We start from the raw sequence: 25,512 nt of genomic DNA on the forward strand, positions 1-25,512 counted from the left end.
GGTCTCCCCCGGCAGCAGCCACCTGGTTGCTGCGTCCTTCACCTGCTGGGCGAACACAAACGGGCGGTCGCCCACCCCCAGCCGAGCGCCCCGGAAACGGTGCCGGTGGTCCTCAGGCGAGAGGCCCGTCCTGTCCAGCACCGCCTTCCTGACATCGGCGAAATTCCTTCGGGCCGCCGCCGGCAGGCTGATCGCTGCCGTCTGGGCCTCCCCCGTCAGTAGGGGAAGCAGCCGCACCGCCCACTCCGTCTGCGGCCATCCACATGCCACCGCCGTGGCCTGGAACATGTCCAAAAACGACTGCGGGTCATCCTCCGCCGTCATCTTTTGAAGAGACAGCCCGGAGATGGAGGAGGAGGAGCCCGGTGATCCCCCCGGTCGAGACAACAGCTGCTCCAAGACGCGGGTCTGCCTCTCCGTCTGCTGGTGCAGCGCCTCCAGGTGCCGCCGATTCGCCGCCGCCTGGTCGGCGTGCATCGCCGCCAAGTCCCGGAGCATCTGGGCCAGCGCAGCCACAGGCTGCACCGGTTCCGCCGGAGGCGCAGACATCCCCGTGTATCAAGTGCCGGTTGGGTGCCAATGTGACAAGTTCGCTGTCCGTGGGTCCACTCAATACACACACGCCCTGGTTGTCGAGGGAATATTGTTTATTACTTTACTACTTAAAGTTCTCCGCAGCCTCCGCTGCCTCTCAGTTCCCCCTGTCTCCGCTGTCCCACAGTTTATGCAGCCTCCGCTGCTCCTCAGTCTATGCAGCCTCCGCTGTCTCTCCGCTGCTCCTCCTCGTCTTCTCCGTCCGCCCGACTTTTTATCCTCCGCTCCGGCTGCTACTGTGGAGATAATCAGGTCAGCCGATTATCATCACCTGTGTCAATTACCTTGACGCTGCCTCCACGCACCCCTCCACACCTCTCTCTCCTGCAGCTGAGCTCTCCCACGCCCATCGCCACACTGCTGTTTAACTTATTCAGTTGTTTATGAAGTTTTTCTTCAATTTCGGATAGATTAATGATTCTTTTTTTAAATGATTTTTGACGTTGAGCTGAAGCAGCTGCTGTAGCCTCACGTGACAACGATGAGATGATACTGAAAATGTAACAGTGATTTGGTTTATCAGGTAGAGAACAATTCTGAGATCAGTGAAGTGATTGAGTCACTTGTCCAACAGTTTCTATCTAAAGCTTGTGTTTTTAATCCTACAAACCCTGATAACATGTTTGTGAGACTTTATGGTGGTGTTGTGTGATTGGTCCTTTGTCCCCGATTGACCCAGTTTTGGATTGTGGGCGTGGCTATGTGGCTACACACCGGTGCGCAATTCAATAAATGGCCTATGCCTATTCACAAAAGTGTGACAAGCAGGTCAAAGATATGTCTGTCGACTGTGTCTCCATTTTTCTCCGTTTTGCCGGTTTATTCCAACTCTTACACGCAGAATGACTGTCCCAACAGGTTATGGGCCCAGTAAAGAGTTTGGAAGCCGATGGAATCGTTTATTGTTTGACGGAGATGAAAAGAATTATGAGCTCTGGGAAACGAAGTTCCTGGCACATTTGCGTCTGCTGGACCTGAAGACTACCATCCTGGGTGGAGCCCCCGCTGCAGGCTCAGATGGTGTTGCAGCAGATGCAAATAAAAATGAGGAGGCATATGCAGTCTTGATCCAGTTGTTGGACGATAAAAGTTTGTCTCTTGTAATGAGAGATGCTGCTGATGACGGAAGAAAAGCGCTCCAGATCCTGCGCGACCATTACGCAGGGAAGGGAAAGCCGCGCGTAATAAGTCTATACACGGAGCTGACATCTCTTCAAAAGGGTATGAATGAGAGCGTCACAGACTATATTATTCGTGCGGAGACTGCCATCACAGCACTGCGTAATGCAGGAGAGACACTTAGTGACGGTCTACTGACCGCGATGATTTTAAAAGGTCTGCCTGATGTGTTCAAACCATTCACTGTTCACATTACACAGAGTGATTCAACGTTGTCATTTGCTGATTTTAAGACTAAACTGAGGAGCTATGAAAGCACGGAGAAGTGTGGTGCGTCTGGCTCAGGTGAGGACAGTGTGATGAAGGTGAAAGGAAGAGACAGGAGAGATAATTGGAGTGCAAAACTCACCTGTTTCACCTGCGGTCTGAAGGGCCACAAAGCCGCGGAGTGCACTTCCATTGGAGAGCGTAGAGACCAGAGACAGTGGTGTAGCCTTTGTAAAAGCGCCACGCACAAGGACGCAAATTGTCGGCGGAGGAAACGGGACAAGGTGAAGCAAGCGGTGGATGAGGAAGACCACACGTTCGCCTTTAAGGTCCAGCTGGATGCCGCCGCCCCGGTCAACGCTGAGAGGATGAGGGGCCTCATGGTCGACTCGGGAGCGACAAGGCATATCATCACTGATATGGAGAAGTTTGAGGAGTTTGATCCAAACTTCCAAGCGCAAAGTCACATTCTGGAGTTGGCTGATGGAGAGCGCGCTAGCGGGATTGCGCTAAAGAAAGGTACTGCCAAAGTGCGCATGAGAGACAATAAAGGCCGTGATGTGGATCTGATGTTGAAGGAGGCGCTCTACGTCCCATCCTTTTCTCAGGACATCTTCTCGGTTAAAGCAGCAACGGCCCAAGGAGCAACTGTCATCTTCAAAGAGGGACAGAATCGTCTTATCCACAAAAACGGTACAATTTTTGATATTAACACACATGACAGACTATTTTATTTAGATATTCTTGAAAATGAAACTGATCAATGTAGTGTGTGTTATGACATTCAGACATGGCATGAAATATTGGGACATTGTAATTATGATGATGTGTTAAAGCTGGAAAGTGTAACAAACGGTATGAAGATAAAAGGGAAAACTGAGAGGTCTAATCTGAAATGTGAAGTATGCATAAAAGGTAAATTTGCTCAGAGTAGAAATACAGATCCAGATGAAAAAGCTAAAAATGTACTGGAGCTTGTTCATACTGATTTGGCTGGGCCAATAGAGCCAGCAAGTAAAGAAGGCTTTAGATTTGCTCTTGCATTTACAGATGATTATTCTGGAGTCATTTTCACTTACTTTTTAAAATCTAAGAGTGATACTGTCAAAGCTACAGAGAGGTTTATTGCTGATGTTGCACCATATGGAAAAATTAAATGTTTAAGATCAGACAATGGAACTGAGTATACCTCAGCTGTGTTTCAGTCACTGCTAAGGCAAAATGCCATCAGACATGAAACCTCAGCCCCGTGGTCGCCCCATCAGAATGGGACAGCAGAAAGGGCCTGGAGAACTCTATTTGAAATGGCTCGTTGTATGTTGATAGAAAGTAAATTACCAAAACAGTTGTGGCCATATGCAGTACAAACTGCTGCTATAATTAGAAATAGATGTTTCAACAGGCGACTAGGACAAACCCCATACTTTGTGTTAACAGGGAAGATCCCTGATATGACCAAAATGAGAGCGTTTGGTTCAGAGTGTTTTGCTTACAAATATGATCAGAAAAAGTTGGACACACGCTGTGAAAAAGGAATATTTGTAGGTTATGACAAAAACAGTCCTGCATTTCTAGTGTTTTATCCAAGCACTGGTAAAGTGATGAAAAATAGGCTGGTAAAATTTGTGACAAGAACAACTAATGAATGTGACACTCAGACAGATGAAGAAATATATGACTATTCTAAATATAGACAAAGTGTACGGGAGCCACCAAAACCGGATGTGACTAATATGATCCCTGAAGAACTAAAAACAGAGGAGAGTGAATTGAATATCAACTCACAAAGTGAGAATGAGAGTAGTCAAAGTGCTCGTTATCCAAAAAGAGAGAGGAGACCCCCAAAATTTTACAGAGATTACGATTATGAAGTGAAATTTGATGAAGATAGATCATTGATGGATATTGACTATTGTTATCGTGTGACATGTGATGTTCCCCTGACATTGCAAGAAGCTGTTAACTCTCCCAAATCAGAGAAGTGGGTTAAAGCAATGCAGGAAGAAATGGACTCTCTAATTGAGAATGATACCTACACACTAACATCCTTACCTGAGGGCAAACATGCAGTGGGGGGCAGATGGGTTTTTGCTGTTAAAGAAAATCCAGTTGAGACCCTATACAAAGCCAGATATGTTGCGAAAGGTTATAGTCAATTGGCTGGGATTGATTATAATGAAACTTTCTCACCTACGGCAGATATGACTTCTGTACGTGCCCTAATGCAGCTTGCAGCTCAATATGATTTAGAACTCCATCAGATGGACATTAAAACAGCTTATCTGCATGCCCCTATAGATTGTGAAATTTATATGGAACAACCTGAAGGATTCGAGATAAAATCAAAAACAGGAGAGAAATTGGTGTGTAAACTTAACAAATCGCTTTATGGTCTAAAGCAGTCAGGACGAAATTGGAATAAAATGCTTCATGATGTACTTATTGAAAATAATTTTGTTCAGAATACAGCAGATAATTGTGTTTACACTAAACAATCTGAAAGTGAAAGAATTGTTTTAATAATTTGGGTTGATGACATTATTCTTGCAGCGAGTCATTGCCAAATCCTCGAGAACGTGAAGGAAATGTTGGGTGCAAAATTCAAAATTAAAGATCTTGGGAAATTGAGGCATTTCCTTGGCATCGATTTTGCCCAGAAAAGGGGGGAAATAAAAATGAATCAAAAGAGATGCATTACCAAAATTCTGGACCGATTTGACATGACTCATTGCAAACCCAGATTGACACCATGTGAAGTGAAAATGAAATTTGGCAGTGAAGGTGAGCCTGCTGATCCAAAGAAATACCGTGAGATGGTTGGCAGTTTAATCTATGTGATGACCTCAACCCGACCAGATTTAAGTTTTGTTGTGAGTAAATTGTCACAATATCTTGCTCAACCAAAACAAGAACATTGGGTTGCAGCTAAACATGTGTTGAGATATTTAAAAGGCACTGTGGATCAGGAGTTGTGTTACAGGAAACATGATAATCTATCACTTTTTGCTTACTGTGATGCTGATTGGGGAGCAGATCAGAATGATAGACGTAGTGTGACTGGTTACTGCTTTAGTTTGGCAGAAAATGGACCTGTCATTTCCTGGAAGTCAAAGAAACAGCCCACTGTGGCTTTGTCCACTTGTGAAGCTGAATATATGGCTTTATCAGCTACTGCACAGGAGAGTCTTTATTTAACTAATTTGTTGACTGGAATGGACAATGGAGTGGACTATACACCTGTTACTATTTTTGAAGACAATCAAGGTGCTATTTCCTTATCAAAAAACCCTGTGTGTCGCCAACGATGCAAGCACATCGATATCCGATATCATTTTGTCCGCTCTGTGATTTGTGATGGGAAAATTACAATTAAATATTGTCCGACAGATAGAATGGTGGCAGATATTTTTACAAAAGCTGTTACAAAAATAAGAATCGACAGATTTGTGATTTTTCTATTTGGTATTTGATGTAAATTATGTATGGTAATGTGATGCACTGTGTTATTGTTTATACTTGGGCAGTTGGGAACAAGTGGGGGTGTTGTGTGATTGGTTCTTTGTCCCCGATTGACCCAGTTTTGGATTGTGGGCGTGGCTATGTGGCTACACACCGGTGCGCAATTCAATAAATGGCCTATGCCTATTCACAAAAGTGTGACAAGCAGGTCAAAGATATGTCTGTCGACTGTGTCTCCATTTTTCTCCGTTTTGCCGGTTTATTCCAACTCTTACACGCAGAATGACTGTCCCAACAGGTGGAAATGATTCTACTTTACTGGTTTGTTCTTTGTGTTTTTGCTGAACAAGTTTTTCAGAAGTTCGTAAAATCACATTGAGGACAAAAGTTGACTCAGTGGTCTGTCATCACATCTGACTGTTTCCTGATGTTCATATTAATGATGTTCAGGTGTGATGTTGTCCAGTGATCAGTTTGGTTTGTGTAGCGTTTGACAGCAGACTGTAAATGTTGAGTGATGGAGGTGAAGCTGACAGCAGCAGGTCCACAGCAGAGACATCATCATCTTTCTACTTCAAATGTTCACTGAGCTCAACTCAGTCACAATATCCTGAATCCAGTAAAAGCAGGACAGAAAATGTTCTCCTGATCCAGATGTTCTCCTGAGAACTTTGTGGAGTCAGATGTGGGATCAGATCACACTGACAGACTGTGGACAGTATGGAAGCCTGAATGGAACTCCATCTTCTGTCCTCCATCTGCAGATTCAACATTTACATTCTATAGATTTATATCAAATGATTCCAGATTCAAAGTGTGCAGGTGTGAGAGAGGCTGATGAGAATTCAGTTTCATGTCAAACACAGAGAAGATCAGCTGAACCACTGATGTGTCCAAATGTTCTGCTTCAAATGCATGAAGGAAATCTAAAGTGTTTTTCATAATAACATGTTTTGTCATTTATGTCTCATGACAGACTTTCTGACTGTGAACTCTCAGAGAGTCACTGTGAAGTCGTGGCCTCAGCTCTGAAGTCCAACCCCTCCCATCTGATAGAACTGGACCTGAGCTTGAGCAAGCTGCAGGATTCAGGAGTGAAGCATCTTTGTGATGGACTGCAGAGTCCAAACTGTAAACTGGAGACTATCAGGTCAGTTCACTGTCTGTAGATGCTTTTTCTATATATTCAACTATATGGAACTTTGGTGGACTTTGACTTGATTAGTGTCAGTCAGAAGCTGAAGCTGATGTTAGTGTGAGCTGATCTCATGAAGTGAATCCTTCGTTTTTGGGTCACTGTCAGTGTGGAGACCGGTGGCGTGGAGAGTAGAGTTCTGTAGCGTTATGTTGATTTTACTTGGATTTTAATGCAATAACTTTGATTAATTAGTTACAGAAAAAATAACACATAAAAAAATAATGCATTTAATTTAATCCCACCTTTCTGAGTTCCATAATTTCTGTCACACCAGAAACACTGAACCTAATGAACCTAAAGTCTGTTTTCCAGTCGTGAACAAGATGCACAGGAAGCAGAGTGAATCAGCCACAAGAAAGTTTGGTGAACAGTGATGGAAGACCAGACCTCATTGAGCTTGTTGGCTGGAAAATGTTCTTTTAAAAATCTTACCGATGGCAGCTTGGATAAAAGCGTAGTTTTAGTTTTCTGATCACTGCAGCACTTAAAGTCGACAGATCACTTCAATGTAAAACATGTTGCTGTTAGCACCAGAGCTAACGTTAGCTATGACAGTCCTGGTACCGGCAAACAGTGTAGCCATCCCATAATAGACCACTTTTGAAGACACTGAAAGTGCTTGAGTGAACAAAAAATCTTCTAATGTTAAATGTAATTGCTCTAATGTCACTTTGAGTTTGCAGTAATCTGTGAATGTAGCAGACAGATGAAAAATGTAGATAAATGTAAATGAAACAAACATTTTAGTTTTTAAGTTCACGTATATGTCTATTCATCTATTCAATTCTCAACCAAAGTTTATTTGAAATTTGGAAAATTTAATTTTAACTTTACTTATTGTGTCAGATAGTTATTTGACAAAAATGCCATAAATGGAGATTAAACAATCACAAAGCCTCTAATTAATTAACTGTCTTATTGTCGTCCCACCACTAATTTGACTCCATTATTGTTTAAGTTGAGGTTTAAAAGAAATATTTTAACTGCTGCTGTGTAAAGGAAATACTGCTGTTAAAAAGTACCTTATTTGTTTAAAGTGTTTGCAAACCAAATCTTATTGCATTTTGTTCATAAATCAGGACTATTTTTGTTTGTCAAGTGACGTGAATCAGAGTTCTGTTTTGACTTTTGCTGCTCATTACAGCAGGGCTGTGCAGAGGCCTTTGGAGGGGCAGGTGCTCCAAGTTTAAAGGGGGCACATGGAGCATGAATGTGAAACACCGTACAGAAACATACCTGATAATTCCAGCTGAATTGTAGGAACCCATATTCATGTAGAATATAACATGGAAGCAGTGGCACAATGGTTAAGTCTCTGGACTGCTGATTAGAAGGTCAGTGGTTCAAACCCTCATAAGGCCACCATCAAGTCCTTCAAATTGTTATTTTAAAGTTGAATTTAGATCCCCATTAGACACTGGCCTGTTTAACTGTGGCTACTCTTCCTGGAGTCCTTGCTTTTAAATTTCATACCTTTTCCAGACATTTACTGTATAGACATGGATTTGCTCCATGATGCTGATTTATAATCTGCCCTTTATTATTCATAGTGCTAATAATAAAGTTAAAAAATAAACATAAATCATGTATTTAAATGTGTTTGTGCTTTTATTCAGTTTGACTATCCACTTTGCACAAGACAGCAAAGGTATAAAAGTTCTATATTTTATATTTATGCATATTATATTTAATTTGTCTTTATATACAAATGTTATAAACAAGTACTGATATCTTTAAATGAGAGGTTGACAAAATCACAATTCAAATTCTTCTAATTATTATTGTTATTGTATTTATACTGCAATAGTCCAAAATGATGTGAAAATTCATGTCCATAGTTTTAGTGAAATAAATAACCTCTGCCTCATTACCTCTAGAAACAGGAAACACACTGCAGCTCACTGACAGTAAAATAATACATCTCTCTGATGCACTTTGCCCATGACAACAGAAACATAGAGAAAGAAAAAGAAGCCTGGCATACTTTATCCTCTCAGCACTGTGTGGTTAACTAGCAGCTAGAACTGATGAGAGGTGTGTTAGAGTCAGACACACACACAGGATGCTCACTTCACTTCATCAGTCATCTTGCTAAAATACACCGTACTCAAAGGAATAACGCTGCAGAACCTCCTCACTGGACCATCAGGACCATCAGTTGTTGAAGTCCTCCCTCGGGTCTCTGGTTTCTAGACGAGCAGCGCTGAGCTCAGGACACGTCAGAGAGAGACGTAGATCATGTGACTGTGGAGGGTAGATCTGAGTTATTAGTATTTTTGTTTTATTTATTATTTTGAGCCTCAAATGCTTTTGCACACACACACACACACACACACACACACACACACACACACACACACACACACACACACACACACACACACACACACACACACACACACACACTTACACTTACAAATAAAAAACTTATTCAAATAAAATTAAACTGAAATTAAAAATACAACTTTGACAAAAGGGCAGGTGTTTCAGCCCCCCCACCCCCCACCTCTGCACATCCCTGCATTACAGCTTGATGTGTGGACATGAATAGGTGGATGAATGTTGTGCTGACATGTGGATGATGTGTGTAGAAGGCTGACATGATGATGATCCACAATAACAGAAGGACAAAGTCACTCTGCTGCTTTTAGAGAAAAGCTGATTGATGAGGACAAAGTAATGTTGATCTGCACATTCAGAACCTGAACACATCTGATGGATCATCAATGATTTTAAACACATCTTTTATTCTTTATTCAGATTGAGGGACTGCAGTTTGTCAGAGATCAGCTGTGATTCTCTGGTCTCAGCTCTGAAGTCCAACCCCTCCCATCTGGAACATCTGGACCTGAGCTGGAACAACCTGCAGGATTCATCAGTGAAACATCTGAGTGGTTTTCTGGAGAGTCCAGACTGCATCCTGAAGACTCTGGGGTCAGACATCATGTTTTCTTTGTGTGCTGAGATGAATGTGATGTAAAGTTGTGGTGACTCTAAACTGCAGCCATCAGGCTGATGTTCTACTGATCCACACTGAGGATCTTCATGGTAACGTCTGTTTTCTTCTTCTCTGCTTTAGTCCTTGGACTGTGGCAGAGAAATGTTGAGCTGCACATTTCAAAGCTGAATAAAAGCAGAAAAATCCTCCAGTGAATAATTGACTGTGAAACTCTGACACACGTGATCTTCAGCTCATATCTGACCTCATGTTTCTCTTTCATTCAAAGTGACAGCAGCAACTAGCAGCTGTTTTTATTATGTAATCACCGGAGTTTGTTTGTCTGTCTGTCCGTCTGTGTGTGTGTGTGTGTGTGTGTGTGTTCTTGTACTTGCTACATTGTGAGAACCATTTTCTGCATTTAACTATCAAAGTGAGGACATTTTTACAAAGTGAGGACATTTTGGCCGGTCCTCACTTTGAAACAGCCATGTTTGAGGGTGAAGGTTAGGGTAAGGATTAAGTTTAGGCAAACAGTTGTGATGGTTAAGGTTAGGGTAAGGCTCTAGGAAATGCATTACGCCTATGGATGTCCTCACTAAGATAGAAGTACAAACATGTGTGTGTGTGTGTGTGTGTGTGTGTGTGTGTGTCTGTCTGTTTGTCTGTTAACAGCATAACTCAAAAAGTCATGGACGGATTTTCACCAAATTTTACAGGATGTCCAGAAGAGCAAGAGTAAGAATCGATTAGATTTTGGAGGTGATCCGAATCACCGTCTGGATCCAGGAATTTTTTGAAGGTCGAAGGACAGACCTCCAAAATCTAATCGATTCTTACTCTTGCTCTTCCGGACATCCTGTAAAAATTTGGTGAAAATCCATCCATGACTTTTTGAGGTATGCTGTTAACAGACAAACAGACACACACACACACACACAGATGGACAGACAGACAGACACACAAACGGCATGGCGGAGGTATGCGCTCTCCGAGTGCTTTTCTAGTTGAAGCTGCTTTTCATCCTGAGTGACAGAAATGAATATTCAGCATCTGCTGGTTCAGGGACGCACAGTGGAGTAGTGGTTAGCATTTTCGCCTTACAGCAAGAAGATCCCCGGTTCAAATCCCAGCCTGGTCCTGGGATCTTTCTGCATGGAGTTTGCATGTTCTCCCTGTGCATGCGTGGGTTTTCTCCGGGTACTCCGGCTTCCTCCCACAGTCCAAAAATATGCTGAGGTTAATTGGTAACTCTAAATTACCCGTAGGTGTGAATGTGAGTGTGATTGTTTGTCTGTATATGTAGCCCTGTGACAGACTGGTGACCTGTCCAGGGTGTCCCCTGTCTTCACCCGAGTCAGCTGGGATAGACTCCAGCACCCCCCATGACCCTAGTGAGGATAAAGCGGTGTATAGAGAATGGATGGATGATGGATCTGCTGGTTCAACACTTGAATGAATCCATGTGATGTTTGAGAAAGTGAAATGTTGAAATCCAAGATGCAGCCGTTTGATTTATCTGCTGATGAAACATGAAGCTGATCCATCAGTTGTTGAATGAGCAGAAAATCCAGCAGCGAAAGTTGTGACAGTTGATGAAGAGTTGAAGTCATTTATCAGGAGCAATGGGAACATTTCCTGCTTCACTTTCTGCTGATTTTCTTCTTTTCTCTGGTTTGAGTCATTTGAAAGTGAAGATGTTTGTGTTTGAGAAAAGAGTTTGAAGACGTCACCTGGTCCTCTGAAAACTGTGATGGACACTTTCCACTATCAGTGACAGATGGATGAAGAATGAAATGATGTGAATGTAGAGTCCTGATGGAAACGTCTCCATGGTTCCACAACATGAAGATATTTTAGAGTCTGGAGCCTCATTTTGTCCACGTTTCCTTCTTGTGTGTTTGTGTGACTGTGAGCAGAAAGTGAAATAAATGTCAGATAAGATAATCCTTTATTACTCCCTGTGTCCTGGGAAATTTCCCATTTTACAGCAGCATACATCATACAGTAGAGCAACAATAAACAACAATATAATGATAATCATAATAACAATCACAATATGTTCAGGAGTGTAGGATGGGAAAGGTGGCTTATGGAATGATGTGAAGTACGAGAGAACTGTGCAGATTATGTGGTAAGGGATGATGTGACAGAGTCCAGTTTTGTGTTAACATCAGCCAGTGATGCTGATGTTATAAAGTCTTGCAGCAGATGAATGAATGACTTGCGATAGCGTTCCATCTTGTACACACGTGGACAAAATTGTTGGTACCCCTCAGTTAAAGAAGGAAAAACCCACAATTCTCACTGAAATCACTTGAAACTCACAAAAGTAACAATAAATAAAAATTTATTGAAAATCAAATAATCAAAATCAGCCATCACTTTTGAATTGTTGATTAGCATAATTATTTTAAAAAAAACTAATGAAATAGGGCTGGACAAAAATGATGGTACCCATAACTTAATATTTTGTTGCACAACCTTTTGAGGCAATCACTGCAATTAAACGATTTCTGTATTTGTCAATGAGCGTTCTGCAGCTGTCAACAGGTATTTTGGCCCACTCCTCATGAGCAAACAGCTCCAGTTGTCTCAGGTTTGATGGGTGTCTTCTCCAAATGGCATGTTTCAGCTCCTTCCACATATGTTCAATGGGATTCAGATCTGGGCTCATAGAAGGCCACTTTAGAATAGTCCAACGCTTTTCTCTCAGCCATTCTTGGGTGTTTTTGGCTGTGTGTTTTGGATCGTTGTCCTGTTGGAAGACCCATGACCTGCGACTGAGACCAAGCTTTCTGACACAAGGCAGCACATTTCTCTCCAGAATGCCTTGATAGTCTTCAGATTTCATCGTACCTTGCACACTTTCAAGACACCCTGTGCCAGATGCAGCAAAGCAGCCCCAAAACATTACTGAGCCTCCTCCATGTTTCACCGTAGGGACAGTGTTCTTTTCTTCGTATACTTGGTTTTTGAGTCTATGAACATAGAGTTGATGTGCCTTACCAAAAAGCTCCAGTTTGGTCTCATCTGTCCAAAGGACATTCTCCCAGAAGCTTTGTGGCTTGTCAACATGCATTTTTGCAAATTCCAGTCTGGCTTTTTTATGAGTTTTTTTCAGCAGTGGTGTCCTCCTTGGTCGTCTCCCATGAAGTCCACTTTGGCTCAAACAACGACGAATGGTGCGATCTGACACTGATGTACCTTGGCCTTGGAGTTCACCTTTAATTTCTTTGGAGGTTGCTCTGGGCTCTTTGGATACAATTCCAACGATCCGTCTCTTCAATTTGTCATCAATTTTCCTCTTGCGGCCACGTCCAGGGAGGTTGGCTACTGTCCCGTGGGTCTTGAACTTCTGAATAATATGAGCCACTGTTGTCACAGGAACTTCAAGCTGTTTAGAGATGGCCTTATAGCCTTTACCTTTAAGATGTTTGTCTATCATTTTTTTCGGATGTCCTGGGACAATTCTCTCCTTCGCTTTCTGTTGTCCATGTTCAGTGTGGTACACACCTTTTCACCAAACAGCAGGGTGACTACTTGTCTCCCTTTAAATAGGCAGACTGACTGATTATGAGTTTGGAAACACCTGTGATGTCAATTAAATGACACACCTGAGTTAATCATGTCACTCTGGTCAAATAGTTTTCAATCTTTTATAGAGGTACCATCATTTTTGTCCAGGCCTGTTTCATTAGTTTGTTTTTTTAAATAATTATGTTAACAATTCAAAAGTAATGGCTGTTTTTGATTATTTAATTTTCAATAAATTTTTATTTATTGTTACTTTTGTGAGTTTCAAGTGATTTCAGTGAGAATTGTGGGTTTTTCCTTCTTTAACTGAGGGGTACCAACAATTTTGTCCACGTGTGTAGGTTGGGTGTCTCAGTCTACTGCTGAATTAGCTACTTTGAGACTCCACAGTGTCATGCAGTGGGTGAGAGGGATTGTCCCTGATGGATGTGAGCTTTGTCAACATCCTCCTCTCACCCACCTCCTCTATTGTGTCCAGGGAACAGTCCAGCACAGAACCAGCCCTCCTCACCAGTCTGTTCAGTCTCTTTCTGTCCCTTTCAGTGCTCCCTGCTCCCCAGCAGACCACTGTATAGAAACAGCAGACGCTACCATGGAGTCATAGAATGTCCGGAGCAGAGTCCTGCACACTCCAAAGGACCTCAGTCTCCTCAGCAGGTGGAGACGACTTTGGCCCTTCTTGTACAGGACCTCTATGTTGTGTGACCAGTCCAGTTTGTTGTTGAGGTGAACACCCAGGTATTTGTATGAGTCCACTATCTCAATATCCAAACCCTGGATGTTCACTGGTGCAGGCTGAGGTGTCCTCCTCCTGTGGAAGTCGATGATCATCTCCTTCGTCTTAGTGACATTGAGCTGCAGATGGTTTTGCTCACACCAGTCGACAAAGTCAGAGATGACCGTCCTGTACTCCAGCTCGTCCCCATTAGACACACCCCCAACAATGGCTGTATCATCAGAGAATTTCTGGAGGTGACAGCTCTCAGAGTTGTAGAGGAAGTCCGATGTGTACAGGGTAAAGAGAAAGGTAGAGGGCACTGTCCCCTGTGGGGCCCCCATGCTGCTGACCACTACATCAGAAACACAGTCCTGAAGTCTCATGTACTGTGGTCTGTTGGTGAGGTAGTCGATGGTCCAAGCAGCCAGGTGACTGTCTACTCCTGCTCCCTCAAGCTTCACCCTGAGCAGAGAAGGCTGGATTGTGTTAAAAGCACTGGAGAAGTCAAAGAACATGACACTCACAGTGCTGCCGGTGTCCTCCAGGTGAGTCAGGTAGACGACTGCATCATCCACTCCAATGTTCGGTTGGTAAGCGAACTGCAGTGGGTCCAGATGTGGGCTCACCAGGGGACGGAGGTTCCTGAGGATGATCCTCTCCATCGTCTTCATCAGATGAAAAGTGAGGGCCACAGGTCTGAAGTGGTTTGGCTCCCTGGGGTTCCTGGTCTTTGAGACAGGAACCAGGCAGGAAGTCTTCCACTACACGGGAACCCTCTCCAGACTCAGGCTCAGGTTAAAGATGTGGAGCAGCACCTGACAGAGTTGGTCTGCACAGTCTCTGAGGAGTCTGGAGCTGATTCCATCAGGACCTGCGGCTTTCCTAGTCTTGATCTTTTTTAACTCACTTCTCACCTGATCAGCTGTTATGGAGAGGCTTGGGGTGGAGGAGGATGTCAGGAGAGGGGGTGATGGTGGTGGTGGTGGTGGTGGGTGAGACAGGGAGAGGTGGTGGGGCTGTATGTGGAGTCCAGAGGTGGTGGAGGGTGGGGGGAGGAGGAGAGGTGCTGTTGGTGGTCTCGAACTGAGGTGTGAAGAAGGAGCTGGCTGGTCAGTGCTTTGATGAGAGGGGGAGGAGTGGGAGCAGAGTCAAACCTGTTAAAGAACAGATTCAGCTCATTGACCCACTCCTGGTCTCCTGCTGCAGCTCCCCTCTCATGGCCTCCGCTGCAGCCAGAGATGGATCTCAGGTCTTTCCAGAGCTCCCTCGTGTTATTATCCTTCAGGTGAGATTCCATCTTGGTCTTGTAGCTGGCCTTGTCCGCCTTGATCTCCTTCTGCACCCTCCTCAGCTCCTCTTTGTCCCCAGATCCAAAAACCTTCCTCTTCTCCTTCAGCAGGGTCTTCAGTTCTGAGGTCACCCAGGGTTTGCTGTTAGAGAAACACCGTACTCTCCTGGTCGGTACGATGTTCTCTGCACAGAAGTTAATGTACTCAGTGATATTGTCTGTTAGTGCATCAATGTCATGTGTAGACCACACAGGCACATCCCAGTCTGTGGTCTCGAAACAGTCCTGCAGCGCCTCAGTGGCCTCCTCAGACCACCTCTTCACATACCTTATGGTGGGGGGTTATTTCTTCACCATAGGTATGTAAATGCGCTGCAGCCTCACCAGGTTGTGATCTGAGCTGCCCAGCGAGGGGAGGGGTGAGGAGCTGTATGCATCTTTGATGTTTGCATACAGTAGGTCCAGGGTTTTACTGTCTCTAGTCTTGCACGTCACGTACTGAGTGAACATGGGGAGAATGGCAGAGAGCGATGCATGATTAAAGTCTCCTGAGATGATAATAAGAGACTGAGGGTGAGATGTTTGCAGCTGGGACACTTCACTGTGGATGAGTTCACAGGCTGCTGCTGCATCAGCCGAGGGTGGGATGTACACAGTAACCACTATTACATGTGAAAACTTCCGGGGCAGATAGAACAGACGCAGGCTGACAGCCAGTAATTCAACATCCTTAGTGCAAAGCCGCTGTTTTACGCTAATGTGCCCAACAATACACCATCTCTCATTCACATACATCGCCAGACCCCCTTCCTTCCTCTTACCGCTCTCCATCACGTCTTGGTCTGCTCTGACGAGATGAAAACCATCCAGAATTAGGACTGAGTCTGGAGTCCGTTCGTTCAGCCATGTCTCGGTAAACATCAAGAGGCCACTCTCCCTATACTCCCACTGCTCCCTGGTCAGCCCCGCCAACTCATTCATCTTGTTCGGGAGAGATCTGACATTTCCCATTATTACGGATGGAACGGACAGCTTGTAGCGTCTCCTCTTCTCCCGGTGCTTCGCTTCTGTTCTGCATCCTCTCCTCCTTCTCCGGAGCTCCGCTGGGATCTCGCTTAACCCTTTAAGCGCCAAAGTCGCAATATTGCGACAAGCAACATTGCTGAACATAAAGCCACAGCTTCAAATATACTGCCTCATGCAGTTAATACTTTATACCAGGAGATGGCGGACATCTGAAACTTCAATCTGAGCATCAGTTGCGGGCGTGTTTTCATTCAAAGTTTAGGAGTTTACAGAGTTTGAAAACCGAGGAGACGAGACTCGCCGTTGGAGCGTAACAGAGCGCAAGACGACGCATTTTAGAGTGAGAAAACTCACCGTACCGAGAGGTCTGGTCAACACTGACAAAGTACTTTGTCAAATAATGGCTTACTCAGATTCCGAAGAGAAATATTCACCCTCTGATGAAGATGTTCAGTCGTCCAGTGAGAGAGAAAGTGACGTTGCGTCTGTGCGTAACGGCAGCGGGTGGGTGCACCATGACAGTCCACAAGCAGCACATACTGGAACCGATGCTTTGCTTCACGGGGTCCGGGGTGGCAAGAGGGGACGTGGTGGGTGTAGCAGGGGTGATCAGAACACCGCTAAGGATGAGGGGGATAGCGGGGGTTGAAAAAAAAATGCGGAAATAGCAGCAGACACGGGAGAAAATGCACTGATAATAATGGTGGAGGCTGCAGTGGCATTCACGGCCCCGTCGTAAATGACGATGATGATGGCTGGGTTTGCTTGACAGATGAGGAAGGGTATCACAAGTGGATCAGACATTTTGATAAGCCTGTTGGGTATCATGGAGACAGGGATCTGACAAATTCTGAGCCAAACAATGCCATCTTGGTCGATAAACATCAATAAAGTTATGCAATCCATATGTCCGCCATCTGGTGACATCATAATATGCAAATTAGATGAGTGAATTTACTCCCATCACAAACTTTGGGTCATACTGATGATTTTTCTCATTTACAGTTTGCCTTTATCTCCAACCATTTTCAAGTTACAACCTTTAAATGATATCAAAACTGAATATTTTATTGAAAAAACTCTGGCGCCCAAAGGGTTAATCTGTCCCACCACGACTGCCTGGTCTGGCTCAGTGCCAACAGCTGGTCCCCCGACTGTAAACAATGGCGCCGTGTTTGAACGGGTCGCCAACTGACAAACTTAAGAGTTCCGAAAAAAAGAGTTGAAAAAGTAGGGGAAGCGCCATTTGTACATCCATTGCTGCACTGTACAAATGCAAATGTCACAGTGTTTTTTCTTGTGTTTGTTGCTCAGCATGAGTTTGTGTGGATGGAGCCACTGGTGGAGCTGCAGAGTTTCAGAGCTGAAGTTGTCACACAACAAAGGGGAGAACCCAAGCAGCAGGCTTAGACAGGGTGGAGAAGTAAATTATGATTTAATAAGAAAAGTGTAAATGAACAGAAAACACTGAATTGAGAAAGCCGGAGGAAAACAACAGGGAGGAAAAACTAAACTAAAGTAACAGAAGGCGGACCCTAGGGCCGAGGGTAACAGAACCTATGCTAAGCTAAATCAAAAAAGGGAAGGAGGCTTACGGAAAGTCCAGTCCAGTATCTGATGGGTAGATGAGGGGGGAGAACTGACAGAGCCGATGCAGGGGGTGAACCGATGACAGGGAAAACAGGTACAAAGTCCGAATGAGTGAGCTGAGTCCAGGAAGCAATGTGTAGGAGATGATAAACGGAGAAATAGAGCGCGTGGTCTGGCATGAACAGGATGCAGCTGAGTGTCCGTGTCGCAGGGTAAATGAGAACAATGAACTGGCATTGGAGTGGCAGAGAGAATCAGGCTTTATGCTGCGCTGATTACAGATTGGGCGCAGCCACGCTTTGTCACAGCCGCTGGTGATTGTCTGATTGCCGAGCAGGAGAGGGAGGAATCATGACAGAAGTCACTCCGTCTTAATTGAAGCAGCAGCATGTTGTCATTAATATTAATGAGAGCTCTTCTTCACTGCTTCTGCTGGACTGTTTGAAGCTGCATCCTGTTGGCTTCAGCTGTTTGGAGTTTCCATTTTGTAAACTTGGACATTCTGAAGCTTCTTCAGCTCTGAACTCATGATGAAACTCTGAATGATTTCAAGCAGGAACTTTGTCTCCTCGACTCAAATCTTTTATTCTTTATTCAGATTACAGAACTTCAGTTTGTCAGAGATCAGCTGTATTCTCTGGTCTCAGCTCTGAAGTCCAACCCCTCCCATCTGGAACATCTGGACCTGAGCTACAACAACCTGCAGGATTCAGGAGTGAAACATCTGAGTGGTTTTCTGGAGAGTCCAGACTGCATCCTGAAGACTCTGATGTCAGTTCACTGTCTGTCTGTTACTGTTGTAGATCTGATGTGTTTAATGACAACTGAAGCTCATTTATGTTCAACAGAACTTCCATCCATGAAGCTGTAAATCTGCTCTGGTTCATATTTTTGTGACAACAGTTGTGTGCTTTCTGCAGAAAATTTAGAAAATGTTCAGTGTTAGTTGTTAAAATAAATGAATGTTTGTAATTTACACTAAAGAGTCACATCTGGATCCAGAAGATCCTCTGAACTCAGATCAGTTTATACAAAGTTTACTGACTGTAGTAGAAATATTTCTTTGGTTTGTGTTGAGTTGAGTTTTATTTGACTGATCCTGATCCTGTTGATGATGCAGCATGTTATTGATGTGTGGACATGAATAGGTGGATGAATGTTGTGCTGACATGTGGATGATGTGTGTAGAAGGCTGACATGATGATGATCCACAATAAGAGAAGGACAAAGTCACTCTGCTGCTTTTAGAGAAAAGCTGATTGATGAGGACAAAGTAATGTTGATCTGCACATTCAGAACCTGAACACATCTGATGGATCATCAATGATTTTATACACATGTTTTGTTCTTTATTCAGATTGAGGAGCTGCAGTTTGTCAGAGATCAGCTGTGATTCTCTGGTCTCAGCTCTGAAGTCCAACCCCTCCCATCTGATATTTCTGGACCTGAGTGAGAACAACCTGCAGGATTCATCAGTCAAACATCTGTTAGATCTTGTGGAGAGTCCAGACTGCAGCCTGAAGGCTCTGAGGTCAGTAGAAGGTTCCATCAGTCTCTGCTGCTTCCAGCAGTTTTCTACTAAACACAGTCAGTATCAAAGCAAAGATCCAGTGTCTCCTGTAAACCTGCAGCTTCTCAGTGAAGCTGTGAGAGCAGAATGGAGGCAGAAACACAGAGACAGCAGTCAGCCAATCAGAGGAGCCACAAGCTTGTTGTCATGGTGTGTTTTGCCACGTGTCCACTAGATGTGATTTTCTTGCATGTAAACGAACTGCATCTGAAAATCACACTCATGGTGGACGTCACTAGAGAGCCACAAAATTGTCACATGACAATGTTTGAGCTTCAGTGAACAGCTGCTGCACAGCTTATTTCTCACCTCAAATGCTTTCAGAAATACTTTTTGCTGAAGATTTGAAGAACGTTTGCTTCCAAGCCGCTGTGTTTTTCCGACTTGTCTGCTGGACCATCAAGCTGAAAGCTCGGTCACATGACCACGTAGTGATCAGCTGTTGCTCGAGTGCTGTCATGTGACAATGTTGTGCTCTGCTACTGACCGCCCACCATGTGAGTGATTTTCAGATGTGTCGTGTTTACATGCAGGAAAATCACATCTAGTGGACACTCACCTTTAGGTTTCATGGTCCAGGGGCTGACCAATAGGAACAGATCTATCAACCAATCATGACATGTTTTTTTTGTCTGTCATGAATCAGAATCAGAATCAGAATCAATTTTATTATCATTGCACACTTTCGTATACAACGAAAGTGCATTTGAGCCGCTCCAATGGCAGCTCAGGCTGCTGCACTGTGTAGCGCGCCACCTGTCTTAAGAAACGGAAAAAAAAGAAAAGTCATATGGGAATAGGGTAGGGGTGGCAGAGGGTAAAATGATCTGATTTGTCTCGTTTCATCCAGTGGGTGTCCTGAGTAACACTAGACAGACAGACCAGATGCTAATTAGTTTTTCACTCCTCTGTAATGCCCTAGGTGTGAAGTCTCATGCCCCTCTTGCCCCACACACCCACCCCCCAACCCCACATCAGGATCTGTTTACAGCAGTTTACATCACAGACAAACCTGGAGTTCACAGCCTGTGAACTGCTGATAACTGCCATGAACTTGGTAGGTTTTCTGTAATTCACAGGACTGATAGTCTGGCTTTTCTTGCAGTGTGTGAGCTTGGAGCTCAGTGTGTTCACTCCAACACGTTAACATGAAGCTGCTGCTCTGAACACGACTGAAGTCCTGATGAGCTGCTGATCAAACTCATTGATCTCCTCTGCTCTTTCTTCTTCTCTCTGCAGATGGAAGTGATGCTGATCAGGACGGTGTTTGTGCTGAGAGGATGAAGTGTGTCCTGATGATCCAGATGTTGAAGCAGCAGCAGCTGGTGTGTAGAGACTCTGACTGGACCATGTTACTGCACTGTAAAACATCAGGAATTCATTCAGTCACATCAACTCATCTGTTCTAGTTTACTTTAGAGAAATACAGCAGTTTTACTAATTACTAATTATTTGAACTTAAAATGTCTCATTTTTCTTTTCAGACCACTTTAGAACTTAAAAACATGAATTTGTAGAACTTGAGGCATTTTTTCTTCAAATATTGAGTTGAATGAATGAACAGCTCAGAGTTCACTCAACTCATGAAATTAAGTTCACAAGAAACAAAACAAACACAGATTTCCCCGTTAATGTTCACATGATACCATGACTGTAAAAAATGATCATTATTTTACAACCAGTTCTGTTTGTTTTGTAAATTACAAACAATATCTAGTAAAATCCCAGAAAAGTATTAACTTCCATGTTCAACTGTAAATAATGTCCACATCAAAAATCTATATTTTAATTAATAGTAATTCATTCTTTTACAACATTTTTGCTGTATGTAAATCAGCAACAAATCTGATTATTTTACAGAAATTTGTTCTCATCTTAAATACAAATTATGTGTATTAACAGTTAAAAATGATACGTTTTAACACTTAATTTACAAATTTGCTGTGTTACAGCAATTTTTTAAGCATTTTTTGTGTTACAATTTTTTTTACATATAATCTGGGAAAAAAAATCACAGAAAAAAGTGTTCATTTATTCAGGATGTTGTCTGTTAAAAACAAACATGAAAACTGTTGAATAAAGTCCACATCAAAATTCAGTATTTTAATAAGTAGTATTTTAATAAGTCTACAGCTGGGGCGGGTGCCTGATCTATGGAAAACATCCTGTATTGTACCAGTACCAAAAATCAAATGTCCGGCCGAACTAAATGACTACAGACCTATTGCTCTGACCTCACACATCATGAAAACTCTGGAGCGGCTGGTTTTACATCTCCTGAGGCTTGAGGTCAAAGACAAACTCCATTCCTTGCAGTTTGCTTACAAAGAACACATTGGAGTGGATGATGCCATCCTCTTCATGCTTCACCGTGCCCTGTCTCATCTAGAGGAACCTGGAGTTTATGTGAGAACCATGTTCTTTGATTTTTCAAATGCATTCAACTCAATCCAAACCACCATCCTCAAAGACAAGCTCACAGAGATGGGAGTGGATCCTTCCTGTGTTTCATGGATTACAGATTACCTGACAGGAAGGCCACAGTTTGTCAGGCTGGGGAACTGTGTTCCTGAGACATTAATGAGTAGTACTGGGGCTCCACAAGGAACAGTCCTGGCTCCATTCCTGTTCACTCTGTATACATCTGACTTTAAATCCAGCACTGAGTCCTGCCACATTCAGAAATACTCTGATGACACTGCTATCGTGGCATGTATCAGAAATGGACATGAAGCTGAATACAGGGATCTGATAAGTGCCTTCAGTGACTGGAGTCACAAAAACTGCTGCTACTCAACGCCTCAAAGACAAAGGAAATGATCATAGATTTCCGCAGATCCAAACCCCCTCTTCAGCCAGTCAACACTTGTGGGGTGGACATCGAGGTTGTGACATCGTATAATTAATTATTTAAGGGTCCACCTTGATAATAAGTTAGACTGGTCTACAAACGTAGAGTTGATCTACAAGAAGGGCCAGAGCTGACTTTATTGCCTCAGAAAACTTTGATCACTAGACATCTGCAGTCAGATGCTGCAGATGTTTTATCAGTCTGTGATAGCAGGTGTCCTGTTTTATGCTGCAGTCTGCTGGTGAGGCAGAATAAAAAACAAGGATGCAAGGCATCTGAAAAAACTGATTAAAAAAGTTGGCTCTGTAGTTGGAATCAGATTGAACATATTGGAGGATGAGGTGGAGTGACGGGCACTTATCCCTGCGCTGCAAGACTGAAAGATTCAGAAAAACTTTCTTGCAATCAGCAATCAGACTATTTGATTCAAAATTAAACAGATGAGAACCCAGACAATTGAATTTCCCTTTGGGGATTAATAAAGTCATTGTATTGTTGATCAGCAGCTTCAGTGTTTACACAAATCCACTTACTGTCAGCCAGCTTCTCCTGCTTCATTCTCCTCAGGAACAACACTGTGATCTGCATAAACATCTCTCTGCTGCACCTCTGCTCTTCATCATTACTCTTCAACTCCTCCTCATCCTCCCTCTGCCTCTCTGAGCATTCTGGGTAACCTGGATTCAGAACATTCTGTATCTTCTTCAGCTCTTTCTTCACAAAAGTCACCATGTTGTCCTCCAGCAGCTGGAACAGAGAAATGTGTGAATGAGTCCATCAGAGTGAAATCATGGAGCCAAACATCAGATCCATGTTGGACACACTGACAGTCCATTGGTCTACAAAGATCAGCATGGAGACGCCTGAACACAACAGATGGAGAAGAACTTGTTGTCCATGAACTCACCATGAATATGGAGTCCAGGTGATGCTGCTGGCCAGACTGAACTCTGGGAACCTCTGAGTTCTGCTGGTCCACTCTGTGGATCAACATCAACAGTCAGATCTCAGTACGTCTGTCCCTTACTCTTCTCCCGTCCCTCCATCTCCCCTTCCTTCTACCTCTCTACCTCTTCTGTCCCTCTCAACCTGCTGGACAGCAGCAGATGGGTCCTCCCATATAAAGAGCTGGGTTCTGCTTTCAAGGTTTCCTGTTAAAAGGGAATTTTTTCTTACCACTGTCACCTTAGGGTTTGCTCTGGGGGTTCAGGCATATGGGTTCTGTAAAGCATCTTGAGACAATTTGATCTGTAATTAGTGCTGTACAAATAAAATAAAATAAAATTGAATTGAATGAGTTTCCATTGTTGAATGAATGAAATGATGAGTTGGTGGTTTATTTAGATTGTAGGATCAATTACATACTTGTTCTGTTTACTTTAAGTGCATACTGCAGTATACAGTAGGTACTAATTCTTATAGTATGCATACATACTGCATGTTTTCCTGCACACTGTATAATTTGGTTTTATATATATGAGAATGGAAATGTATGACTTCCATACCGGATCGGTCGAGGCCCGGATTAACAACGACCGCCATCGGTGCTGTCGACCTACAGGGTGCCGGTGGAAAATGGACTACTATTGGTCGAAGAAGGAGGGGAGGAAGGTGTGCTCGTAGGAAGAGAGAGAAGAGGAACACCAAGAGTCTAGGACTGAGAGTAGGGACTTTGAATGTTGGAACTATGACAAGAAAAGGTGGAGAGCTGGTTGACATGATGCAGAGGAGGAAGGTGGACATACTGTGTGTCCAGGAGACCAGGTGGAAAGGTAGTAAAGCTCGAAGTTTAGGAGCAGGGTTCAAGTTGTTCTATCATGGTGTCGATAGGAAGTGAAATGGAGTAGGAGTGATCTTGAAAGAGGAGTTTGTTAGGAATGTCCTGGAGGTAAAAAGAGTGTCAGATCGAGTGATGAGCCTGAAGCTAGAAATCGAAGGTGTGATGTTCAGTGTTGTTAGTGGGTATGCTCCACAGGTAGGATGTGAGCTGGAGGAGAAGGAGAAATTCTGGTTGGACCTTGATGAAGTGATGCAGAGCATCCCTAGAAGTGAGAGAGTTGTCATTGGTGCAGACTTCAACGGACATGTTGGTGCAGGAAACAGAGATAATGAGGAGGTCATGGGCAGGTTTGGTATCCAGGAGAGGTACGCAGAAGGACAGATGGTGGTTGACTTTGCAAAAAGGATGGAAATGGCTGTAGTGAATACTTTCTTCCAGAAGAGGCAGGAACATAGGGTGACCTATAAGAGTGGAATTAGGAGCACACAGGTAGACTACATCTTGTGTAGACGGTGTAATCTGAGGGAGATCAGTGACTGCAAAGTAGTGGTAGATGAGAGTGTAGCCAAACAGTATAGGATGGTGGTGTGTATGATGACCCTGGTGGTGAAGAAGATGAAGAGGGCAAAGGCAGAGCAGAGGACCAAATGGTGGAAGCTGAAAAAGGAAGAGTGTTGTATGACTTTCAGGAAAGAGTTGTGGCAGGCTTTGGATGGTCAGGAGGTGCTTCCAGATGACTTGACAACTACAGCAAATGGAATCAGGGAGACAGGTCGGAGAGTACTTGGTGTGTCATCTGGAAGGAAAGGAGATAAGGAGACTTGGTGGTGGAATGAGGAGGTGCAGGAGTGGATCCAGAGAAAGAGGTTAGCAAGGAAGAAGTGGGACACTGAGAGGACTGAAGAAAGTAGACAGGAGTACAGGGAGATGCAGCGTAAGGTGAAAGTAGAGGTGGCAAAGGCCAAACAATGGGCTTACGATGACTTACACACGTGGACAAAATTGTTGGTACCCCTCAGTTAAAGAAGGAAAAACCCACAATTCTCACTGAAATAACTTGAAACTCACAAAAGTAACAATAAATAAAAAATTATTGAAAATTAAATAATCAAAAACAGCCATTACTTTTGAATTGTTGATTAACATAATTATTAAAAAAAACAAACTAATGAAACAGGCCTGGACAAAAATGATGGTACCTCTATAAAAGATTGAAAACTATTTGACCAGAGTGACATGATTAACTCAGGTGTGTCATTTAATTGACATCACAGGTGTTTCCAAACTCATAATCAGTCAGTCTGCCTATTTAAAGGGAGACAAGTAGTCACCCTGCTGTTTGGTGAAAAGGTGTGTACCACACTGAACATGGACAACAGAAAGCGAAGGAGAGAATTGTCCCAGGACATCCGGAAAAAAAATTATAGACAAACATCTTAAAGGTAAAGGCTATAAGACCATCTCTAAACAGCTTGAAGTTCCTGTGACAACAGTGGCTCATATTATTCAGAAGTTCAAGACCCACGGGACAGTAGCCAACCTCCCTGGACGTGGCCGCAAGAGGAAAATTGATGACA

The 25,512-nt window shown here is 43.5% G+C and overlaps 1 protein-coding gene across 4 annotated transcripts in view; it reads left to right on the forward strand.

Annotated features, from left to right (window-relative positions):
- Positions 1 to 21,067, forward strand: part of LOC127534415 (protein NLRC3-like) — a 67,409-nt gene extending 46,342 nt beyond the window's left edge. Inside the window, exons 4-7 of one of the 4 annotated variants that reach the window (XM_051949517.1) lie at positions 6,416 to 6,589; positions 9,398 to 9,571; positions 19,092 to 19,265; positions 20,544 to 21,067. In XM_051949517.1, the coding sequence (XP_051805477.1) occupies positions 6,416 to 6,589; positions 9,398 to 9,571; positions 19,092 to 19,265; positions 20,544 to 20,553 (532 nt within the window). In that variant the 3' untranslated portion in view covers positions 20,554 to 21,067. Of the gene's footprint in view, positions 1 to 6,415; positions 6,590 to 9,397; positions 9,572 to 18,332; positions 18,452 to 19,091; positions 19,266 to 20,543 lie in introns of those variants that run through there. The other 3 variants (XM_051949520.1, XM_051949519.1, XM_051949518.1) reach the window with 3 other exon arrangements.
- Positions 21,068 to 25,512: the final 4,445 nt, after the last annotated feature.

This window comes from Acanthochromis polyacanthus, chromosome 6, assembly GCF_021347895.1.
Source record: "Acanthochromis polyacanthus isolate Apoly-LR-REF ecotype Palm Island chromosome 6, KAUST_Apoly_ChrSc, whole genome shotgun sequence".
Classification (NCBI taxonomy): domain Eukaryota; kingdom Metazoa; phylum Chordata; class Actinopteri; family Pomacentridae; genus Acanthochromis; species Acanthochromis polyacanthus.